The sequence below is a fragment of the Cyprinodon variegatus genome, unplaced genomic scaffold, assembly GCF_000732505.1.
Source record: "Cyprinodon variegatus isolate N-32 unplaced genomic scaffold, C_variegatus-1.0 Scaffold119, whole genome shotgun sequence".
In the NCBI taxonomy this organism is placed as follows: domain Eukaryota; kingdom Metazoa; phylum Chordata; class Actinopteri; order Cyprinodontiformes; family Cyprinodontidae; genus Cyprinodon; species Cyprinodon variegatus.
The window spans coordinates 1,179,988-1,205,094 of record NW_015150572.1 but is presented as its reverse complement, the minus strand read 5'-3'; the positions used below and the strand labels follow the sequence as shown (position 1 = coordinate 1,205,094).

General features: G+C 37.2%; 1 protein-coding gene across 1 annotated transcript in view; it reads left to right on the top strand.

Annotated features, from left to right (window-relative positions):
* Positions 1 to 25,107, top strand: part of rin1 (Ras and Rab interactor 1) — a 62,257-nt gene that overhangs the window by 21,778 nt on the left and 15,372 nt on the right. The window contains exons 2-5 of the mRNA XM_015375443.1: positions 16,842 to 16,985; positions 17,290 to 17,404; positions 18,797 to 18,869; positions 22,256 to 22,347. Coding sequence (XP_015230929.1) covers positions 16,842 to 16,985; positions 17,290 to 17,404; positions 18,797 to 18,869; positions 22,256 to 22,347 — 424 coding nt within the window. The remainder of the gene's footprint in view (positions 1 to 16,841; positions 16,986 to 17,289; positions 17,405 to 18,796; positions 18,870 to 22,255; positions 22,348 to 25,107) is intronic.

Here is a 25,107-nt window from a genome sequence, read left to right as displayed (position 1 = left end):
CGCATTTAACTATCTGATGGAAATTTTGAGCCAAATTGAAACTATAACTGTTTAAAAAATGTTTAAATACCTTAATACTCCCATCAGTGTAAACCCTTAAGATATTGTTGTTCCATCACATGAATTCACATCTGGCTACTTAGGTGTATCTGTTTAAGCAGCTGATTACTGCATCCTGCAAATAAGGACTCCGTGATGTCTCTCTCTCTACATGAGACGAAGGATTTCACTGAGCAGCTGCTTGCTGTCAAGAAACTTTAACAACCTACAAATTTTTCCAAAAAATGCTGGTTTATTGCTTTTTACACAGCAGAGAAAAAGCCTGTCTTCACACAGAGCTTGGGAGTGACAGGCAGAAAAAAAAATACAGAAAGGAAAACTGCTCTGCTTCACTGGGTTAAAAAGATGAGCACAGATTTAAAAATTACTGATCTAAACTCAGGAAGAGTTGAGTCTGGTTTAATGTTTTGGGGAGTTAGACAAATCTCATATCTTCCCCAAGTGTTACAATTTTCTTTGTGTTTTTTTCCCAAAAGAATTTAAAAAAGGCATTTTATAATCCTTACTGAAAAATCCCTTTAGCCTTTTTATTTGACCCTTTGAGACAATTTGATGAGCAGACTGATAACTCAGTAGTTCAGCGCTGATGCATCTATAAGCCTGTTACCTATTTTTCCCTGAATTTACTTTGGGCAGAAGTTTCTTGTAAAATCTTGTAAATAAACAGAGTTATATTCAAGATGGATTTTGTGGATACTCAGAAGTGACCGGCATCCAGCTTAACTAAGACACCAATGGCAACTCTACCTACATATGGTGAAATAAGCAAAAATTTACAATTAAACTATGAGAGCTTAATTCTAGAACAAGCAAAAGAGTGCTGCAGTTCTGTGTTTTCACCACAGGTGGCAGTATCACTAAGGTACGTTCAAACCCAAAGCTGATTTCACAGCTGGAGCGAAGGATTCTTATCTCTATGTAGAGGGCAGACCTGAAGTGAAGCAAAGTGAAGCTGAGTGAGACAAAGGTGGCAAATTTGGGTAGATGTTGCAGATAAAACTGATGAAACAGAACAACCTGTCTCAATGAGAGCACTGCCACCCTGTGGAATATCCTGGTATTGCACCCTAACTCCACAGTCCCATTTTAACCTGTCACATGATTAATAAAACAAAACTGTGAGCACATATTTATGTGTATCACATAGGCGAACGGCATGATTTTGGTGAATGTGGTGAAATTGGATTGAAGGCTCGCCTGCGAATTTAGCAAAGCAAAATTTGCAGGAGTAGAAAAATTTGAACTTTTGTATATATTCATGTCACAAAATCCTGTCATGGACTAGATGTGGCTTGGAGCTACAGTGAAGCTTTTTTTTAAAAATGGAAAATAGAGAAAATTATATTTACAAATAACAAAGTGCTCTTAAGAAGATTTAGGGTGGCTTTGTTTCTTCATCCTACCTCCAGCGCAGACGGTCAGCTGAGGCTTTCTCTCCCCAGCTCTGTAGGTGTCTGCCCAGGCAAGCTTTGATGATCCTCCACGGTACCTCTTTCATCTCCCACAGTTAGCATCTAGAACAGGGGTCGGGAACCTTTTGGACTCAGAGAGCCATGAATGCAAAGTATTTGTAAATTTATTTCAGTGAGAGCCAAAGAATATATTTTAAGAGCGAATTTAAAAAAGTGAGTACAATAAGCCCCTGAATTTATTATTTTAAATAATGTTGTTATAATACTCACCATTCATGCGATTTCTGGTGCTGCATGGATTTGCTGAACTGAACTGCAACAAATGACTTTTGTCTGTAGACTCATCCAAGCCAGGGAGGAGAACGGAGCTGCATTTATATCGTTCACCTGTGTTTCCTCCACTTGCTTTGCCATCGTGATGTCACGATCAGTTCTTACCAACAGAGGCATGTCTTGTATCCATTTGATTATCTTTTCTTTGTTCAGAAAATTATCAAAATGTTCATTGGCCACAGCCAGCATGAGCGTTTTATTATACTTGCCATTTTTGAACGGGTTAGAGGTTAGGGGTGTAAATCACACCTATCATGGCGATTTGATTCAGTATCGATTTCCTGATCCCGCGATTTGAATATTTTCGATACTCAGGAATACACGATACTCAGGAATACACCACGATACAATTCGATTCGATTAATTTTTTTTTTTTACACCTTACAGGCTAGACAATGTTTCAAATTTGAAATAAATCAATGAAAGCTGCAATAACGTCATGCTTTTTTTTTTTTTTAGAAACAACAGCAAATAACAAAAGTAGAAAAGTTGTACTCCACCTACTCCTATTAAAACGTCATTCACTGAAAAATAATAATACCCCTGCGTTATAGATTCTGAAAGGCCTTGCATGAAAAAATACTGCACAAAATTAGTGCAATGAGTGCAATGCAATACCTCAGCTCCAGACGTCCCTGCCCCCTCCACAGATGCTCCGCTGCACCTCTCCCAAATTGTAGCTGACCGCAGACAGGAGGCCGGCTTGTTTTGTTTTTATGACCGAAATTGGGGAAAACAACTCGTGAAGTTTGACCCACTAGAAGAGAGAGGTGCGCGAGAACGCTGGGACCCTTTTTCCACCTGAATCTCCGCTCTTTTTGGCCCTCATGTCCCTCCGTTGTCGGACAAACTCGCCCCCATTTCCTCACCGCCTCGGCCGTATCTAGACCCACAGCATGTAGCACAGACCACGCTTCAATATTGAGCATAAATAAAAAAATGTCTGTGTCAAGCTTACTGCAACACACTGCTGCAGGAGTATAACCAGGAAGCGTGGTAGGAGGGCAAAATAGGTTTAGCGCCACCGCAATACGGGAGGGAGAATTACGTCCAGGAGCAAATGGATAAAAATAGACCGGAGGAAAAAAATAAACATGAAACGATACTCTTGCGGACGTATCGATGCATCAGATCGTCGGCTGTTGGATGGATGCATCGATACAAAACGATTATTATTTACACCCCTAGTTAGGGTTAGGGTTAGGGTTACTCACTATTGCTAAAGATCCTAGCCTGGGTGCCATTCCGAACTTAGTCCCGCCCACAACGTTTGAGGTCGGGAAGTTCGGTCTGGCATTGCTCAGTAGTAGCGCGAGTATGCTTGCACAATAATCAAACTGTCAGGCCGGGCTTTATACGATGATGGACAGATGATCAACAGTAACGTAATCAANGGACGCCGAAATGGACTCAGACTGCCACCTAGTGGCTATAGTAGTCACATGTTTTTCACACAATATGTGAAACACGCGGAGCGTGAGTGAAGTGTCCATTTCCAACCAGCGCCCACTGTACCTGTTTACTCAGCAATGGCCAACGTAGGCTAGTCTCATCCAATTAAAATAATGGACAATTGCTCCTGCAGCCAACTGCAGCCGTGAACAGGACATAAGTAGTGGAAAATCAATGGATGGATTAAAACAAGTGATAATATTTAGTATTTTATCTGAAAAGTAGAAATCTGCGAGCCAGATTCAATCATCAAAAGAGCCACACCTGGCTCACGAGCCATAGGTTCCCAACCCCTGATCTAGAGGCTAGCATCAACCAGCCGGAGCCTCTCCCAGCTCTGCATCCTTTACGGCTTCTCAGGTGTACCGCTGTCCTACTCCCAGGCAGCCGTAGTCTCTACCCCACCTTCAGTATTCTGTCCTCACGGTAGACTTACCCAATCTACCGCTGTGCACCCCCTTCTTCCACACTTCGCTTCTATAACGAGCCCCAGCCAGCTCTAGCCTCTCCCTGCTGGCGCTGTTTCCCCAGTGGGCTTCACATTCTGTCTTCTCTCCCCAACTGTAGTGCAGTGATTCCCCCGATGGCTCCACCAATCTTCCGCTGTGGTTCCCTTTATTCAGATGTTGACATGGCTGGCAGCCTGGTCCTGTTTCTGTTTTTTTTTCTCCACCAGTGTTCTCACACTGATTACCTGCTAGTCCTGTGTGAGCTCCAGGATGCCGTCTCACCTAACCTTCTGTTGTCCAGGGATTTGTCTGCCAATGCGGAACAGCAGGGCCTGTTACTGGGTCATGAATAGGTTGAGGTACTGCTGAAAGCGACCTTCATCCAGACTTAGCTTCTGGAAGTCATGGTGGGATTCCCCTTACTGGTTCTCTCTCTGGGAATCTGGTGAACCTATGAGCGTTGACAGCTTTGTTTAGTTTTCTAAAGTAAATTCCCTGCCAATTGCTTTGTAAATTTATATCCGCTATGATGAGGTGAACCAACAACCAGCAGACTCCATGAAGTATAAGCCTTTCGCTGCCAGCCAAATTTGCCTGCCATGTGAATCCTTTGGCCAGGTAAATATCAAGCTAAGCAAAAGTAAAAGAAACTGTTACATTTTTTGCAGGTTTGTGTAATCACACCTTAAGAAAACTCCATGCCTCTTTAAAAGGGCATTGAATGTCCTCTAAAGAGGATATTTTGTCCTTTTCTATGTGCTTTTAATTTGATTGCTCATCATATGTTCATTTTGAGCCAGTGTCTCTGGAAAATGTCAATGTTTGGTTATATAATGATAAGGAATCTTGATTATTTCTAAGCCCAATAACGTTAAAACCAACCAGCGAGAAGTGTTTAACTTTACCTGTGTCTACAGCCAGTATTTTGTAATTTCTTTTTAATTAACAAATTAAGCTGAATTACTTGAAACCATTAGAAACATGTTTGGACAGAAAAAAAAACGGTCATTTCTAATTATGCTGTTAAGCTGAGCATAAAGCATATAAATATGCACTGCAAATTTGTTGGACCATTGGTCAGGACACGGTGAGTAATTGAATATTACAGCCAGATGGCACAAACTGAAGTGGGTCTTTACCGTGTTATTTTATCAGTGTGTGTAAAGTTGACTTTCCTTTGACTATCTAGATCTGCACCCAACACCACACTGAAAGCAAAGCTCGGCATGACACCTATTTTCCTTTGATCTTATCATTGTGCTATCTGATGAGTGTAGCTTCACAGTCTTAGATGTTCCTTCCAAAGTAAAATTGGAAAAAGGAGAAAAACTGATAATCACAGCACCTGTTAGGTTGTGTTTTTCAGATCTCGTTATAATGTGTCTTTTGTTCAGTGTGCGGTTCATTACATCAGCTTTTCATCACCTGCTGAGACAGCTTGTAGGTCAGTTGTTTTATCCAGCATCTCATATAACATTCCTGTCCAATTTTTTTAACTCAACATTTGTTTGGATTTCTCCATCAGCCAGTCAATATTTTTGGACATCAATATCAGAGGCTTTCTAAATTAACCAGTAGCTGCACCGCTTCTACAGTGGTGTTATTCTGTCTAAATTTTCTGCAATATTACATTTTTACTGTGCATTTGTTCAATTTTGGATTGACTGCAGCAAATTTTTATCCTTTATTCCAGACAGAATTCATCATTCGCTTGAATACAGCTCTGTAGGTAATACTATAATTCCTCCATGGAGCATTTTATTTCATGTCCTCCATATACTTACAGCCAGGCTCAAACTGGTAATCTGTGACACTGGGCATTTGGCCAGTATCCTAATTTCAGTGTGTAAGGGCCGGCCCTCCTTAAATCATACCGGCCCCAACACTTAGTCTCCGCCCAAAACACCTACCTGTGACAGCAAATAACTCAAGGAGCTCAAGAAGTATTACAATGTTAACTACCTAAATGATGCATGCAGTATATATAGCCTTTCCTTGTCATGCACATCCTTGTGACGGTTGGCATATGGTGTAATTTTCTATTTCCTCAAACTGTAAAATCCTTCCAACAAACTAAATTATAATAAAACTTAAATGTTTTATTTAAACCAAACTACGATGTTCCTCTTATATTTTGCAAATTTATGTTAGAATATTTTGCAAAAATATGTTGCGGTGCATCATGGGGTTTTGCATCTAAAGACTAACGTTTCCCGTCTTACGTGCATTGTTGCCAGGTTGGGATGTTTCCCAATGTGGCAGTTTAGGATGGCCGTCTATGGGTAAAAAATTTTTTTCTTTAGATTTATGGGCTAAGAGATCAATAGACTTTGGTTCCAATTGGGCGAGATTTTGTATATCCAGGCGGTTTATGAACATTTTTTGGGGTCAATAAGTGGGCAGGTGTAGATGGAAAAATGCCAGGGCCGAAAATCGTTCCCGAGCCTGCTTACAGCCATAGGAGGAACAGGTGACAACTTTCACCCAATGCTCGAAACTGTTGAGAAAGCCATGTTCTACCAAAAGGAGGTCACTCTAAGATTTTTTTTTGTAAAGGACATAACTATAATTCTGTCTAAACCACCTATTACCATTTTTCAATATTTGTTATATCTAATTTTACAATAAATCTCTGACATTTGTTGAAAAAAAAAATATATATATAAATATATATATACATATTTATCTAAGATATATGAATAGCCAAATTCTGGCCTAAGGTCACTGATGGGGGCTTCTTTTCAAGTCTTCTGTGAAAAGCATGTGTACGTTGGTGCCCATGTGGGTGGTTGCTAAGGATGGCAGTTGGCTGGGGGGTTGACACTGTATGCTGTGTGGGATTGTTTTTTATTGTTTTTGTTCTTTTAATATCAGATTCAGGGAAAACAGAAGTAAACTAGCTTCAACTACAATCCCATTTACCAGCAAACATCCGTTCATATAATATGTTCCTGCATAAACACGGTCGTTTAGCAAAATCCACATCCTGAGTGGATGCTATAAGAAGCAAATGTACAACTCTTTCTGTTTTGTGAAATTATTTATTTCATATTTATTATCTTGATCTGTACTTTTAATGTTTTTTTCATTTGTTTAGCTTTTTTATTTATTTTCTTATGTTAAACATATATTTATTTATTTATTTATTTATTTATTTGGTTTCATTGTTGTGAATTATTGTGAATTTTGTACTAGCATTTTGGATAAAATATATATATATATAATCAAATATTTGTGTAGTATATGTTTTATATTTATTCATTTTTATATTCATTATTAATATTAATAGTGTCAATATTTATTTTGGGGAATAAATAGCGCTTCTGTTAATTTCATATCTCTTTATAGTTGTTCAATACTTAACCTTATTGTTCATTTTCTGTTTGTGCATTATATTTTCATTGCTTTCTTTTTTATTATATATACAGAATTTGTGTTGCACTTACAAATGATTGATAGATTGATTAAATTGTGGAAAAAGCAGGACCACTGACTAAAGGACATTTAATGTTAAAATCGATTTAAATGAAATATCAGTGACTATTTTGTTTTGATTGTTGAACTTATGCAGTAATCTTACCTTTACACTTCAAGCACTTAGCAGCATTAGCTGTTCTCATGCAGGTCTATCCCCCTGCTGCTGCCCTCAGAGACAAAAACACTTTGTTAGATACATTGTTGACGTCTCTTTCAGCTTTTTATATTTGCAGTCTATTGCTTTGAAGAGAATCGCTGCAGGCCTGCTGAAAGTAGGATTTCCTTATCAGCCTTCAATTCTGCTGGATTTTCTCTCATCTTTTTTATCTTTCCCCTCCTGTTTCTCCATTACCGCTTCTCTGTTTCTCAGAGGGAATTACATAATACTTCCAATGCGTGCGTGTGGGCTGTGCTGCACTTTATGTAAGGAGGACATGAAAATGGCTAGTGCAACACTTGGGTCTTGCCCCTTGCTTTGTTTCTTTCTTCCTTTTTCAGCCTTTTGCAGCCTTTAGTGTTTGTGATTATGGTTGGGTTGTCACTCTGGGTATACAATCAGGTAAATTTGGCTGCCCACCAAAAATCAGAATAACAAACATAAATACAAAGAACAGGTTCTATATATATAGATAGTTATATGGATGGAACTTTGATATAACACACTGATGCAGTTGACTTTCTAAATGATGTTATTGTTTTAATATACATTTTTTTTATGTGTAGATGTGAATTATGAATACTGTATAAACATTTACAGTCTTACCCTTATTTAACCAAGTGTTCCGCATGCCTATATTTCTATTCTCTGTTCTTTTTTGTTATCTTAGAATACTTTATTGACTAAATCGTAACTCATCTATTGCTTATTTGCATAAAAACTATCATAAATTTGGTCAAAGTCGTCATGTTTGCTGTTGTCTGAAACCTTCCTTTTTTTAGGTCCATTAGGATTACCATTAAAGATGGACCAACCCCATACTTGGATCATATATTGGCTCGGATATCCAGCATTCCAATATATCATACACAGCAATACAGTTACAGTGATCTAGTGACTATCGGGTGATTTTATGATTACGTCATCACACAACACACAGCAGCTAATAATCACCTGCACCAGGGCAGCAACTCAGGCCAATTAATAATTTATTAAATTTGGGAATAATCCAGATCACATGGTTTTAGATATATGTGTAAGACATAATATGGGGAAGATGTCTGTGTTTATATGTTACGTTTTCTTAGCAATGTTTGGGTCAAGCCTTTAATCACGTGGCAAGGTAAATGGTGCTTTTTTTGCTGAACGACTGTGTAACAACAGGGGTAAGGTTTTAATGCATTCTTAAAATACTGAAAGTATGACTTGGGTCAAAGGTTTTTGGCATCATTCTACCAACTTCCGACATCAGTTTGATGTCATTCTGTTCCATTGATCTTGACAAAACTGCTGTACTTTAGTCATGCTTTTAGGCCACCTCTTTTGCATGGATCTTAACACTAAGACCAGCACCTCTTAAAAGTTATCCCAAACAAGAAGGGCTTTGTCCATCACTCCATTTGCAATCTATAATCAGGCTTTTTAGATTAATTGCTTCAGCCTGACTAAGTAGCCCCTGTCGGTGTGGGAAACGTTTCACTGTGGATACTGGCACTTTCTAACTAGATTCAGTATAAATCTTTATAAGGTCCTTTGCTTTTGTTATTATAATCTGAATGCATGATTTTTTTTTGCATCAAAACACTGAACTCAATGAAAGACAAGAGAAGAAAGAACAATTGGTGACTGTCTCTACTTTTATATAATTGTCAGAGCAACATGACATTTTCAGGCAACAAATTGCATCAAAGAATGAATCAGCTTGCAGCTTGTTCCCTTCCAGATCTCCTGACTGACTTCTCTTGATTTTTCCATAATGTCCCTTAAGACGCCAGAGTGTCAAACGTGTTAGGGTTAAACTCAGGTCTTAGAACCGAGAAGTCAAAGTGACATAATATTGCAACTGCTAGCGTTCAAGTTCCCCACTTGTCTGAAAGAAAGAATAAAGATATTCACTGCTCATATACAGTATGGCCCCTATGGCTAATGATACAACTATAGTGAAACTGTTTTGCACAGTAAATAGTTTTTAGTCAGTGAAAGTATTTGTACCAATAAAGAGTGGCTATTAAAGAATGGCTAAAAGGAGCCGAAATAAGAACGTTTTACTGCTGTCATTGCGAGTAACCGGTTCATTTAAACAAGAAAGGCAGTCCTGGTCATATTGCTCCAACTTTTTACCTCATAATTCTGTCTTTTAAAGTTAAAATTTCTGTGGCTGGTATATTCTGACTTCTATAGACAGATAGAAGGCACCTGTATCACCTCAAATACATCCCTAGATGAGAATCTGGTTACCACAAATGTTGTGGTGACGAAGCCCTGATGAACCGACGAAGCCCTGATATCATCATTTGGGCTTTCCCCAAGTCGTTTCAAGGACTCGTAATCCCCTAATTATATTTATTGTATGAAATTGTGTTATATCAAACTGGTCCTATAGTATAGTCACTGGGATTATTTAAGTATTTCTGATTCTGATTCCCCGTTGATGGGACATGTGTTGTGAATGAAACAGTGCCCAGCTTGAAAGAGCTCCTTTGTGTCGCAGAATGTGTGCATTGATGACAGAAAGACATCTTCTGCCTCCATTTATCAGTTTACTACAGTGTGTTGAATTCATGTTAATGTGTATTTAAAGACATTTCAATTAGTTGAAAAAATTGCAGGGAGAATATAAAAAAAATGTTCACAACTTTCACAACCCCCATACAGTACCTCCATCACCCTAGGGGTCACGGAGCCCTGTTGAAGACCTCCGGTCTAAGGGGTATGCAGACCCATTACAGGCGCTCCCATTCCTGCTTAATTTTCTTTATTTTAATGTCTATAAAAACATAAAAAACAGAGACTTGTGTATACCACAGAACACCAAGCTGGTGCCTATCTCCAGCTGTCAACGGGCGAAAGGGAAGGGTACACCCTGGACCGGTTGCCAGTCTATCGCAGGGCAACACAGAGACAAACTACCATTCCCACACACACTCACACCTAAGAAAAAAAAGAGAAGCCAACTGTTTGTTTTTGGAGACTGGGAGGAAGCCAGAATACCCGGAGAGAACCCACGCATGCTCAGGGAGAACATGCAAACTCCATGCAGACAGACCGGAACAGCAGTGCTACCCACTATTCCACTGAGCAGCCCAAATGCTTAAACAAAACAATACAAATCAGTACCCTTATTTTATTAGGGGAAAGTTGCGGCATTTATTCTATTTGACTCTGTTACTCAGATATAGTTTGGATCAGACAAACTACAAACTACTACAAATATTTTTGTACAATAAACTACCATCTGTCAAAACCATTTTAAGCTAAATAAAGAGAGCACATTTTTCACTACTTATATCTGAATACATAAAAGAGTCAGGTTGTTCTTTGGGGATGCAATCTATGTCGCTCCTAAAAAAAAGGATTAATAACATTAGAATTGTATATCATATTACTATTTTGCATTAAAACATGTTATGAGTGAATGAATATTACAGTTTTCTCATCTAATTCTCATCTGGTCTGCTTGAGAATGACATACTTGATTGGGTGAGCAGGCATTGTAAGTCAAACATTCAACCCGACATAATTTCAGTAGCATAGGAAGAAGTTTTAAAAAATCTTAACCTTTTGCTAAATTTACTTTTGAGAAAACTATCTTGAGAAACTAAATCTGTGTAAAATCCAGCTATTAATATATGAAAATATAAAACTGCCATGAAGACCACATTATCTACTTATGCATAGCAGCGAAATACTTGCATTTCACAACATAATTGCAACATCATTAACATTTTAAATATGTATACTTTTATACAGTTAGTCACTGTTTCTTCATATACTTTTACTTGTCTGACCTTAAGACCTGTGCTTTTCAAAGGTAAAAAAACTAAAGAAAAGTGTAAAAAATACTGTTATTTGATCAGTTTTATATTTATGGGGACAGTAGCAACAGCTGTTGCCCCTCTTCCTGTCAGCCATGATGAGACCATACTGTATGGCGAGCTAAATTAGGTGGCTTTGATACATGCTAACTAATGTAGCTAAAAGTAAATTATCACTTATTTAAAATATGTAGATTTGAGCTAAATTACAATAATGGCAAGAGTACAAAAAAAGGCTCAAGCAGAAAAATAATTTCTTAATATTAAAACAATATTTGTCCAGTAAATACCGGAGCAGCTCTAGAATCTGCCTTTTTCTATTCTAGAATAGGACCCTGATCTCTCCTACACAGTAGGATGACCAAAAGTCTAAAACAAAAGTGGGAAAGCTAGGATGCTTAAGATGGACAATGTGGAACTGTTCTGTTTTTAACAGCATTCTACCCAGCTCATTCATGCCACTGGTCACATTTACATTACATTTAGGTTACATTGCATTTAGGAAAGCATCTTTGAACTCTTTTGAGATGTTTTTATTTAACCCAGTCAAATGCAGAACATTGTTTTGACCCCCATTGAAGGATTTTATCCCTAAATGTTATCCTTCTTACTCCTCTGTTTTTAGTTCTGTGCCTCTGAGAACTGTTTTTCTCTGTCAGGGTTGATCGATCGTTGCTTTTGCACTCCTTTTAGTGCAGCGCCCCATGCAATCATATAATGCATACCCACATCAAGTGTCATACAAGTTAGTGTTCGACTGTATATGTGACTCCATGAACTTTGCACGCTGAGTGTGTTCTTATTCGGTTATAAACAAGTCTGACTGTTGCAAGAAGACTCTATCCTTCATGCTTTCTTAGAGTCCTACAGACCTTTAGTTCTGAGTTATTGCTGATGAACGGCTCTGTAGGGGATACTGTTTCACTTTCCATTGATCCCTTTAAATTAAATTGTAGCTGATGATTTATTTTATCTCTCGATGCAGTCAGCACAAANCTGAAATTGTGACACGACACCAGAGGTGTCAAAAGTATTAATCCTTATTTTTAAGTAGAAGTATAAATGCTACTGTTTGTAGAAGTTAGAGTATCAGCTTGAGTTTCTATTGGGAGGATCCCCATTAGCTACAGCTATGCTGCAGCTATTCTTCCTGGGGTCCTGAAAAATATATACATTAAAAACAAAACAAAGAATACAAAAATAAATGAAAGGAAAAGATAATATATATACACATATCAACATACATATGTACCCTCATGCGGGCATAAAATATACACAAATATAAAAACACATTCTACACTTACACCTGTAAACATACCTACAGATATACATACATATTCGCACACAAATATAAATAAATATAACATTCAGTTATATTATTTTGATAGATGCTGTTTTACATATGATTTAAATGTATTGATATTATTAGCAAGCAGGATATGTTTTGGCAGATTATTCCATTCTTTCATACTATACCTCTAAACACAACTGTATTTTTTATGTCATTTGTTCTTATTCTGGGTAAAGTAAAATTACCTTTAGTTGCATGTCTACTACTGTACTGCTGATTTTCTACAGTAAAAGAAATATGCTTGAACAAAACAGAAGGAAATTTTGAATTAGAAATACATCTTATGAAAATTAACAATGAATACAACAATCTGTCTTCGACCAACAACCAATTAAGATATTTGTGCATTACTATTATGTTTCTCCTGTAGCTGCACCTGAGTGCTACATGAGCAGCTCTATTCTGTATAAGCTGTAATTTATTCCCCAGTGACATTTGACCAAACTGCTTAAGCTTTTTACTCAAGTAAAGTTTAAAACTACCTAAAGTATAAAACTTGAAATAATGCAGGAAAAAAATGTTAAGGACAGAACTTACTGCACTTACCTACTGACTAACTTTACTGCACTATCCTATTAAAGAAACATTTTTCTACAATTCTGGATGATAATTTCCTTATACTTAATTTTTGGTTTTAAAACTAATGTTAACAGTGTCAAATTTAAATTTGCATCATCTTGAATATCTATTTTTTTTTGTTATGTTGCAAAACAAGTTGGTGCAGGACAGTCACAAAGAAATTGTCTGGATGAAGCAAATTATTTTGATGGCTTTTGTTTTTTTTAATACCAACAGGCCATAACGAAAATCAGCTTAAATGTTGCAAAATTAAAGAGTCAGTTTACAAAATGTAAGGAGTTGAAAGTAGAGATAATTGCAAAAAAAAATGTAAGGAGTAGAAGTACAAAGTTGTCTGAAAAAGAATTACTCCATTAAAGTGTAGACAGCCAAAATTTCTACTCAAGTAAGGTAAAAAAAAAAGTATTTGTACTTTATTACTTGACACCTCTGCACAACATTAATGTATTTTTATGTTATCATTTGTTTTCAGTAACTGTAAGTGGCAGAAAGAACTAGTTTCCCTTGTTGAAGTGGACGGTTATGTAATGGGGGCCAAAGAGGTGATGGAAAGCATTGTGTGGGAAAAAGATTCAAATAGGTTATTAAGCAGAGAAAATATTAATGGTGCTTCCTTTAATGCCAGAGATGCAGGTTGCTGCCTCTGACCTCTGATTTGCTTCGGTTTTTGTGCTCATTGTTATTTTCTTTCGAAAAATAAATAAATAAAACACCTCTGCACTCCGGAAAACCTATCACCCTTTGGCAAAGTGGATCGATGCTTGTGCAAAGTTGTGTGTTTGGCGGTTTGTGCATGCGCATGCACCTCCAACTTGTTGGAGAAAGGGTGTTTCACTGAGTGGGAATGCCTGGTAGGATGTGTAGGCCCAGGTTGCCATAGCATCCATCTGCTGCTACGCTCGCAAGAGTTTGCAGACAGCCCACGCGCTGTGACATCCAGCATCAAGCCGGTCTTAGAGGGAAAAAGTAAAGCTATGACTGAGCGCTAACATTAAAAGAGCCAAAAATAGGCAAACAGACAAAGCGATCTTGTTTCATTTTAGGTACGTGAATAGGTACATACGTCCAGAATGAGCTTCTTTTAATGGCATTTCCTGTTGCAGTGAAGACAGACAGACGTAGGAGAGGTGTGCAGCTCTCAGCACACAGAACAACATTTTGGCAAAATGAGGAGCGAACAGAAGGTAGCAAAGCGGCTTTAAATAATATGCAGCTTGACATAAATTCCTGCAGAAGACAAATATGAGATAAAAAAAAAAACAACTTTAAGACAGCAGGTAATAATTTCTTACTGATGTGACAATGTGCCATAAAGGTTAAGAACCCCAGTGCAAACATCAGTTTATGTGGCACACGCCATACATTTCTAAAGCGGAAACAGCAAGAAAATAATACAGTTTTTAGTTTTAGTACACTGAAAATAGACAACTAATAAGCAAACTTTGTGACTGCTTCATGTAAGAGCACTAAGTAGCACCTTAAATCACACGATCCTAGCAGTGGTGTGCATGCTTAAACAATATTTAGAATAAGGCTACAACTAATTTTTTTTTTTTTTGCAAATCGATTAATCTGTCAATAATTTTTTCCGATTAACTGATTAATAATCGGATAGCCAAAGGTTCCTTAAAGAAGTTTTTTTTACTAAATTAAACCAGGTGAAACAAAAACTTTTCCACCCGAGGACTTCTGGATAGAGCATATTGACAGAAAACTTTTTTTTTATCTTTAATGCAAAATGTTTATATATTTTTTTACATTCTTGGTATAATTGCTGCTGATGATGGGTTACAGTCAGCTAAAGGCATGTTTACAGTCACTCCAATTACTAAATTAGTTAAGGATTATTTAAATAATCAATTAAACAAGATTAATCTGGTAAATAGTTTCGGCCCTAATTCAGAATTACAACAAATGTTCCTCCTGGGTGCCTGTGAACACATTTGATCCAACCTTCAAGCAGATCATCCAATCCAAGCCCTTTTGTTTTGTGGTTACTGTTATAATAATTTTCACAAGTCATCCTTTCAGAGGTTAGTTTACTGAAGGCTTATTTGTAGCTTTCAGCAAATAGTGATATAACCAAAAGAAATGCATCTATTAAGTCAAATAGTGAATTGGAAGTTGTACAGGATGCAATATCTCTAGACTATTCTTCTACCAATTGATTAACAGAGAGACAGACATCTTCATTTGCTATAAATGGGAGCCCTGATAAATAAAGTCAACACTTTCCATGGTTATTAAAATGTTCTTGGCTGTGCTTTTAGGCCTTTAGTTTGAAGACAGCCCAACAAAGGAAATTTATATACAGACACGATAGAAATAGTTTTGAAATAATACATTTCACTGTTAAACAAGCAAGAGTTCTTAGAATATCAATAGTACTGTCAAAATAAAACCAAAATGTAAAAGACTTCTATTTTCAATAACTTCTAAGGCACATTTAGCTGCAATTGTCAGGGTTGGTGGAAGTTGGGTGAGCACCCAGATGCAGAGATAAGGAGGCAGAGATGAGTTCTTGAAAATGTAATTAAAGAGGACAACAGAAACAAAATCCAATAACTGAAAACAAGATACCAAAAAAACAGGAGACACCAGAGAGAAAGAACACACGGGGAGCAAAGAAATAAAGATAAACCAGCACTGATGAGCTGCAGAGGAGGATATATCAGGGAAACAGAACCAAGAGTGGAGTAATCAGTTGATTGGGAGCAGCTGTGGAAAGAAAGAGCTAGAAGGTGGAAAAGAAACTGGCACAAGGGGGGAAACAGAAGCTACCTTCACATTGAAGCCTGAAGTGACCCAAATCCGATTTTTTTGCCCATATGCAACCTGTTTCTCATCTTTTCATGACAATCTGAACAACACAGATCCGATTTTTTCTAATGCGACCCAGGCCACTTGGCTATGTGGTCCTGAATCCGATACGAATCTGATCTTTCCAAATGCGACCTGTGTCTGAATGGCCAGGTCGCATCCATCTGGCCTGAACACCAATAATACCCGACATAGGTCACTATTCTGGGTCTTGCTACGCAGAAGTGGCAAGAAAAACAACAACAATGGTGGACGATAATGTGGAGAGCAGTATTTATGTTTAACCATCTTGGAAAGATTGAGTTTTTAAGTTGGGAAGGATAGCTAGATGTTCTCCAGCACTACCAGCCATGTTTACTTCCTAAAACATAGAGCACGCTTGCTTGTTACGTCATTGCGTCCTCTACTGCCCATGCGGGATGCTTAGGTTGTATGAATACAGTTCACACAGGAGATCACATGCAAGTCGCATATGTTTGGAAATGTGAATGGCAACACAAAAAAAATTGTATTTCACAAAAAAAATCGGAATTGAGCATCAAGGCCTGCAGTGTGAACGTAGCTAGAGAGTAATATTGTGGGAAAAAAACAACTACAAAGACACAAATTTACAGTGAAGCTAAAAAAAAAAAACTTTAAGAATGGTCAGAACCCTGACAGCAATAACCTCAGGTAGCTGGTTTCTGTATGACTTGATCGGCCTCTGTCATCTATTATGGAGGAATTCGTTATCCATGGCTTTAAGGTTGGTCAGGTTAGCTTACAATGCTTAGTCATTCTATTTCTTGATGTTCTTTCGTCTAAAGCAAGAACAGTTGGATATACCATAAAGCCAGTATTTCTGAAGACAGTAAGACTTGTTATCTATTTGATGTCTAATATGCTTTTCTCCAAATAAATGACAGATGTTTGGGCTTGTCTGATTGTGTCTTTCAGATGCAGGAAGTGGACCGCACCCAGGCAGGCTTGCAGCGGGCGTTCAGTGTCCTGGACCGCCTGCTGCTCACTCATCCTGTGTGGCTGCAGCTGTCACTCAACCAGGACTCCGCTCTATACATCCTGCTCAGAGAGCCTATTGGGGTAGATATTCAGCTGTCAGTTTGAAACTAAGCACATATCTTTTTCCTTATATTATTTTCCTTCTATAATAGATGCTATAGGGGTTTTTATTATTATTTACAGATTAATTTCCTGACGCTGTCTCACTTGATAAAACGTCAAATAAAGTTAATGCAATTGTAAGAAATTAAAAGCTGTAGCTGTATATTCTAGATCCAGCTTCAGCTTCACCTCTGTTTGTTGATTGTATGCCTTTTTAAAATTCACGCAGAATAAAGTAAAGCTATTCCAAACATGTTTATTATATTTTTGTTGGTATTTTCAGACTTTTCTGGTTCGTAAGTGCAGCTCCAGCCAGAGGAAGGTACTGTGTTTGAGGGTGACAGCTGACAGAAGTGCCTCCTCTGTTAAGGAGTGCTTCATCTGTGAGGAGGACTCCAGTGAGTGTGAAACAAGCCTGCAACATCCACATATAGCTACACTGGTGAAATGGGCAATTAAAGCACTAAAACAAATAAAATGTCTATTCTAAAAAATTCCCTCAGTACAGTAAAACCTTAAACAGTTCAGTCTGTATCGTTTTAAAACAACTCTCACTGTGAATATGAGAAACGGACGGCTGTAGTCCACCCTTCTATCAGCTGAACGGAATTACATCACTTAGACAGCAGCAAAGAAAAATGTGTTACTAGGTTTAACAATGTTAAAAAAACAAACATATTTTTGCTCTTGCTGAATCTCAGGCTGTTATTTCTGCTTATGCACAACCTTAGTGTTAAAAATATAGCTCAGTTAACTGCAGCAGAAGTTTGAAACTCTTCACTTTTTTAAACTCACATCATTTTTTTGCCTCGGAAGATTCATTTTGATCTGTTTATAAAATTATGGCACAATATAATAATTTAAGTGTTCACCAATAGTAACAAAAGATGGTTGATTGAATGATTGAACTTGCTGTTCAACAGTGAGTCATTTGCGACCAGTCATGGCAACTGTACAAAAATAAATATTAATTTGCTGCAGGCGTATGTATATGTAAAAAGTATTTTTAGTTTAGCTTAGTTGTACAGAAGTTTATATTATAATATCTAAAAGTCGTCTTTGGAAAACTTTCCTACCATCTGGCAGTAACCGATTTACATCTATAATTAATCAGAGACACATTTCTGTAACTGCAAGAAGCAGTTAAATGAAAATTTAAAATAAAAAACTTGAAAACACTAACCTGGTGCATATATTTAGTGACTTTCCTTTATGACAATATATTTAATCCCATACTAAAAGGTCTGTTCATGTTTTATGCAATCCAGACTCTTAAATTCCAGTCATCATGGAATCATGTCCTACATCTTTTAGATATTTACCTGGTCCAACAAAACGTGAATCAAATGGATTAATACAGCGTAGTTGTTAGGGTTTTACTAATGAATTCATTATTAAATTTAGCTCTTCTGAAGAACTGAAAATTACAACAGTTGCTGGAGCATATTTGCAAACTAACTCGACAAATCCTCTGTGCCAGTGCCAAATAATTTCTGGTGGAGGCAGTGTGATTAACCATCAAGACATCTAAATCATTGGAGATACTCTCAATAGATGCATATTTTATTAAGAGCTTTTTAACATTGTAATTGGATTACAGGTTAGCTTTTTAGTTGGGCAGTTTAAACATCCTGACAACAGTAGTCCATGAAATGTATAACTTTGGCAGTCCTACATGAGTTTTCCCTTTGTTAGTGCAGGAAATGTGATGGCTGCTTCATATTATTTATGACAGTTCCTCCTAAAATGAGCTAGCCTTTCACTGCTGTCAATCTCTCTTCTGTGAGCAGCATTCGCCTTGGAGAGCTCAGCACTCAGCTTCCCGGACTTGTGTCGTCTGGTGGCCTTCTACTGTATCAGCAGGTAATATATCATACAAAAATAAACCTTCATAAAGAAGATACAGCCACACAGATAATCCTGTCCCCGCATTTTGATCTGGACTGGCAGCAGTTCCTCATATATCCTGCAGAATAGTAACAATCAGGAATTTTATGCATCTGTTTTATATATTAACACTGCTCCCTGTACCTGTCAGAGTTTCCAGCTCCATCTCACAGCTCTAAAAGGTAGAAAATAATGCAGATTGTGTTTTCTGAAATATATCCTATATTTATTAATGTTTCCATTCACTTAAATTCAATTTATTAATAAGGCGCCAAATTATAACACCACTCAATGCACTTTATAGAGATGATTCAATTAAATCATACATACAGATTGTTTTTTAAGGAACTCAGCAATGTATTGCATCATTTACATTTTCCAGTCGTACAATCGTATTTTCTGTTTTAACTGTTATTTATAATTAAGTCAGTCAAGCTCCTGAAACATTTTAGTTTATTGTATGAATCCATTTAACTTCTAATTGAAAATGGAACCCAAAAAAATTAGGAGAAAAATGGAGGGATGATTCAGTATTCAATATGCAATAAAGAGCCGATTTAAACTCATGGTTCCAATGCAGTTAAACAAATTCTTACTGGAGATTTTTTTTAACTTAATGAAAGCATATTACTTCTAACAGATGTTGTTTTATGTCCAAATCATCTCTAAGAATCTGAATCCAGATGTCGATCATTTAAAATGTCCTTTTGTGTTGCCTTGATATTTCTTGATCTTAATATTTATGCTATCATATTGGGCATTATGTTATTAAATAGTTCCGTATTTTACTGAGCCTGATTTTTGATACGTATCTTAATAAATATTCCTTCTCTGATTCAACTTTAGATTCTCACACATACTTCAGTCCAAGACTATTTATAGACAGCATGGATGCTGCTGTGTCCTAAACTAGTATAAAACCCCTGATTATGATTGTATGTCAATCTTCATATCCAGAAAGGATTTCTCTTTTTAGATTTGTAAAAATTTTTCAGATCTGAAACATTTTCCCAAGTAGGTCCAAGCAACTTAATATATATATATATATATATATATATATATATATATATATATATATATATATATATATATTATAAGGGTGTGCAAAATAATCGTCATGACGATGCATCGCGATTCTCATTTTTGTGATCTACTGCATCGATTCTTGAAGGCAAGATTCAATTATTAAAAAATAAATAAATAAATAAAATACATATATGTTTAGCGCACATCAGTCAAGTGGAATACAACTTCCAGTACAGCAGATGTCGCTACGGATTTGTTGACGCCCGCTGCTTTGTGTCACAAGCATGTCCGGCCGTGGGATACTGCGACGAGTGATATGAAATAAAACATGGAGGACACTAAGAAAATTCACACCGCGGTTCCGTTAGATGCTTGGGTGCATTTTGGCTTTAAAAACAAAGAAGGTAAAAATGAAATTGATATGATGCACGTAATTTGCAAAAGGGAAAATATACATTTGAATGTTTTCGTTTCATTGGTTTAATGGAACACTGAGGCCATGTAAACGGCTCTGATTATCCTTATTTTGTTATTTTAAGTTTGATGAATCCTAAGATCNCGGAATGGCGAGTGGGAAAGAACAGGAGTTGGAAGACGCGCCAGCAGCACTTTATAGGTCTGCTGTATGGGACCACTTTGCATTTAGAGTGACCTACAATGACGGCGGAAAGAAAGTTGTGGATAAAAGTGCAACAGTGTGCAAGCTTTGTAAAACACATTTTGGTTATGCTAAAAGAAACATGATCAACATGTTATGCTAACCCCGAAATCCCTCATCCTCCGTCATGCTCTGCTCCGCTCCGCTTCGCCCCGCTGCGCTCCAGACCGGCTACTCAAAGCAAAGCCTACAGCCTCCACTGTGGCTCCCGTCTGCTCCGCTCTGAGTCCCTTGGAGATAGTAGAGAGCATGCGCAAGATGATTAAATTCAAAGCAGCAAAACATACGGAAATGATCCAGGGTTTCCGCGGATCATTTAAAATAATTACAATCCATTATTTTTTGGGGGATTTTTTCATTAATTTCAAAAAATTTTATGGGATTTCGGTGTAACAATCAACATATACCGAATCGAACCGAACCGAAAACCGTGACCATGAAACCGTGAATCGAACTGAACCGTGGATTTTGTGAACCGTTCCACCCCTAATATATATATATATATATATATATATATTTATTATTGTATATTCATGCCTAGATACCCACCATGGTTGCTGCATAAACAATGAAAAAAGCAAACATTTATAAAGCTTGGAGTCAGCAGTTGTTTTTTCTGTCACGTCAATTCAAATAAAGGTTACTTTTCTAAAATTTCCACTCAACTACCATCATCCAGCAGACTTTAATCACAAAATATCTCTTTTTTTTATTCTAACCATGGTTTGCAAAGAGTAACTGTTTACATTAAACATTGGTTAAGCAGGTTATGGTGTCAAACCTTCAACTTTTAATTGATGCTTTAATAACAGGGGAGAAAAAAAAACTTATCCAAAAGTTTTTTTGTATTTAATCAGACTAATTAAAGATGAGGTATTTGTTAAAATAAAGTCCCACACAGATGCTCCAGTATAATCTTTCCATTTTATAGATTTTCCTAACCAAAGTTTCTTCAGGTCAGTCTCACTAACATGCTCTAACAGGAGGTTAATTTGGTTAAAAAAAAGGATCACCGAAAACACACAGCACTATTGTTTTATTGTTTTTTTTTTCTTCAGTTAAATTGGACTCAGCTTTGACTCAAGAGCTCCTGTCAACAATTAACTCCTGTCCAACACACAAAGTATTCACGTGAAGTGCTTGGTTAAAGTTGCCTGTTTGCTCTTTTTTTTTTTTTTTATGATTCTCTTAGTTCTTTTATTATAAGTGTTGGAAAACCAGAAAAAAGTGTACACTCTGCCTCATAATTATGATCTGAAATAGGTGAAAAACATCTCATCTTATTTGTTAAACACGCAAGATGTCAGTTGACAGCCCTCAGTCAGAAAGCAGTATTTCATTTCTTTTACTTCGGTTACCAGACTCACTGAAAGTTGGACATCTAAAGCTTTTAAAGGCAATCCTGGGCAGAGGAAGCTAACTGTTTAGCTCTGCCAATTTTAAAAATAAACTGGCCAAGCAATGCATATCTTACTGCCTAACTCTTTGAGTTTGGCAGCCACATCTTAAACAGTCCCCCAACCACTGAGACTATAAATTGAATTTAGTGAGAGACTCATTTGAGAATCCCTGTTCCACTCAGATTCTTAGGATCAGATTATAAAATCATGAACTATTTATGGCAGCTTTTTACCATTTCATAAAAATTTTTTGAATAATCTTTTTTTTTTTTCTCCAGAGATGTCTTGCCATTTCCTCTTCAGCTACCAGAGGCCATTGCCAACGCCACAACACACCGGCAGCTGGAAGCCATCTCTTACATGGGGCAGGGTAAATCTCACTAATTTAGTCATAGAAAAAGTTTGAAATACATTTTTACTGTTTACATTTAATTTCAATCTGAAAAACTCACACGGAAAGAAAACAACAATTAGAAGAATTTTATTGATAATTGTTTTAAAACTTTGGCGCTTAGACCTTGGCAGGAAACATTAGCGCTAAATTTTACTTTAATATGCATAAGCAGGTGTATGAGAACAGGGACGTTTACCCCAGACCTGAAACTGGTGGTGGATTGGAGATACACTACCATTCAAAAGTTTGGGGTTACATTGAAATGTCCTTATTTTTGAAGGAAAAGCACTGTACTTTTCAATAAAGATAACTTAACTTTTAAGAAATACACTCTTTATATTACTAATGTGGTAAATGACTATTTTAGCTGCAAATGTCTGGTTTTTGGTCCAATATCTACATAGGTGTATAGAGGCCAATTTCCAGCAACTATCACTGCAGTGTTCTAATGGTACAATGTGTTTGCTCATTGGCTCAGAAGGCTAATTGATGATTAGAAAACCCTTGTGCAATCATGTTCACACATCTGAAAACAGTTTAGCTCGTTACAGAAGTTACAAAACTGACCTTCCTTTGAGCAGATTGAGTTTCTGGAGCATCACATTTGTGGGGTCAATTAAATGCTAAAATGGCCAGAAAAAGAGAACTTTTATCTGAAACTCGACAGTCTATTCTTGTTCGTAGAAATGAAGGCTATTCCATGCGAGAAATTGCTAAGAAATTGAAGATTTCCTACAACGGTGTGTACTACTCCCTTTAGAGGACAGCACAAACAGGCTACTGCGGGTACTATTTAATGAAGATGCCAGTCGGGGACCAGTGAGGCATCTGTTTCTTAAACTAGAGACTCTAATGTACTTATCTTCTTGCTCAGTTGCGCAACGCTGCCTCCCACTTCTTTTCTACTCTGGTTAGAGCCTGTTTGTTTACCACATTAGCAATGTATAGAGTGTATTTCTTTAAAGTTAAGACTAGTTTAAAGTTATCTTCATTAAAAAGTACAGTGCTTTTCCTTCAAAAATAAGGACATTTCAATGTGACCCCAAACTTTTGAACGTATAGATGAAGTTGGTTCAGTCCATAGACTGCTGGTTGGGGAGACAATCTGCTGGAGCTCTATTGGTGAGATCCAGTAGACTGTGTGCAGTAGACTGACAGTAGACTAGTGCTTTACTCAGGACCCGGAAGATAGAAGTCCAGCTTGGATAAACACAGGTTTGCATGAAGCTGTCAATGATAAGCGAACATAAAGCGACAGTGGAGAGGAAAAACTCTCCTTTGGGAAGAGACCTCTGGCAGAACAAGGCTCAACATGGCGGTCCTCTTCCAGACCGATTGAGATGTGATGAGGAATGCAATAGGTGTTCGGGAGGAATTAGACTCTGATAGGGACGAGTTTGAAGACACCCCATGGAAAAGCCAGATGGAATTAGCTATGATGGTGGAGGAGGGGATGGAGTTGGGTTAAGCTGGGGTCACCTGAGTCAAAATCGGAGAGCCGGGTAGCAGGCTGGCTTAATTATGAATTTAAAGACCTTTTAAGATGAACTCTGGATACTGATTGGGTATCGTGGAGGTGCAGTTAAAATCTGATTGGTTTGTCAGAGGCAGTTGAGCTTCTGATGGATGAGCGCAAGTAATTCAGTTTCTTCAATTGAATTTCTGCCTAGGCTTCATTTAGAATAATTCTTCATTGAATCACAGTGAGACATGCGATAAACAGTCAGATGACTATCATGTGTTATATACAGTGTGTATTACATTATTATGATTCCAAGTCAAGCTATCACCAACTTTCTATGCAGCTGTATATTTTCACTGCTCTCTACCTAAATTTGACAGTTGCCCTTTGTCACAACTAACGGTGAAGTCTATAATTTGTGAGAAAGTCAACTGTGGAAAGAAGTGACTGCCAGTCTGCATCTATTTTAACAGAGGAACATGTGCTGTGGTGCTGCAGCAGCACGAGCGAGCGAGGTGTGACTTCATGAAGACGAAAGTGGAAAGCAGATTCTGAGCGATGGTAGCTTTTCAAAATGGATCGGATGAAATATGAAAACATTTTTTAATTGGCTAAATAATTAAAGGATAAATCAACAATCTACATATTCAATACAGGCATTGGAATCAACTATACATCAACAGATGTTTGAAATTATGTTCAAAGAGGTTTATAGAAATAAACCACACATTTGACACCATTCTAGCCTTTTCTAGCCTCACTGTCTTGAGCAGAATTAATTATTTGTACTAGGAACAGTGGCCTTGTCAGATGGGTTGTAGACAGGGAAAGTTGCTCCAAGATTGTTACTAGGATTACAGAAACAAAAGATGTTGTATTTCTTTCACAGAAAATGTAGATCTGTTTATTTCAAGAAGGATATTTCTTGAGTGAAGGAATCAGAACATCTTTTATGTTCTTCATCAGTCTTTTTATTATTTTGCAATTCTTGTTCTCTCTTGCTTTCTCTGTCAGAATAAATCTCCAATACGTCAGGAATGTCATTTTAAATAGCTTTCTCCATATCTTTGCTTCCTCTGAATTTAGATTTTAAAACATTGCCAATGCCGAAAGTAGCTTCTTCTTTCAGTAACAGCATCAACACCAAAAGATATTAATGATAAAGCAGTTTGGTAGCTGATCATTTAGTAATTGTACATTGTGTACATATGTATTTAATGTTAAAAGCCCTTGTTCTGAAGGGAACAGTTGTAAATGTAAATTAATTGTCTTTC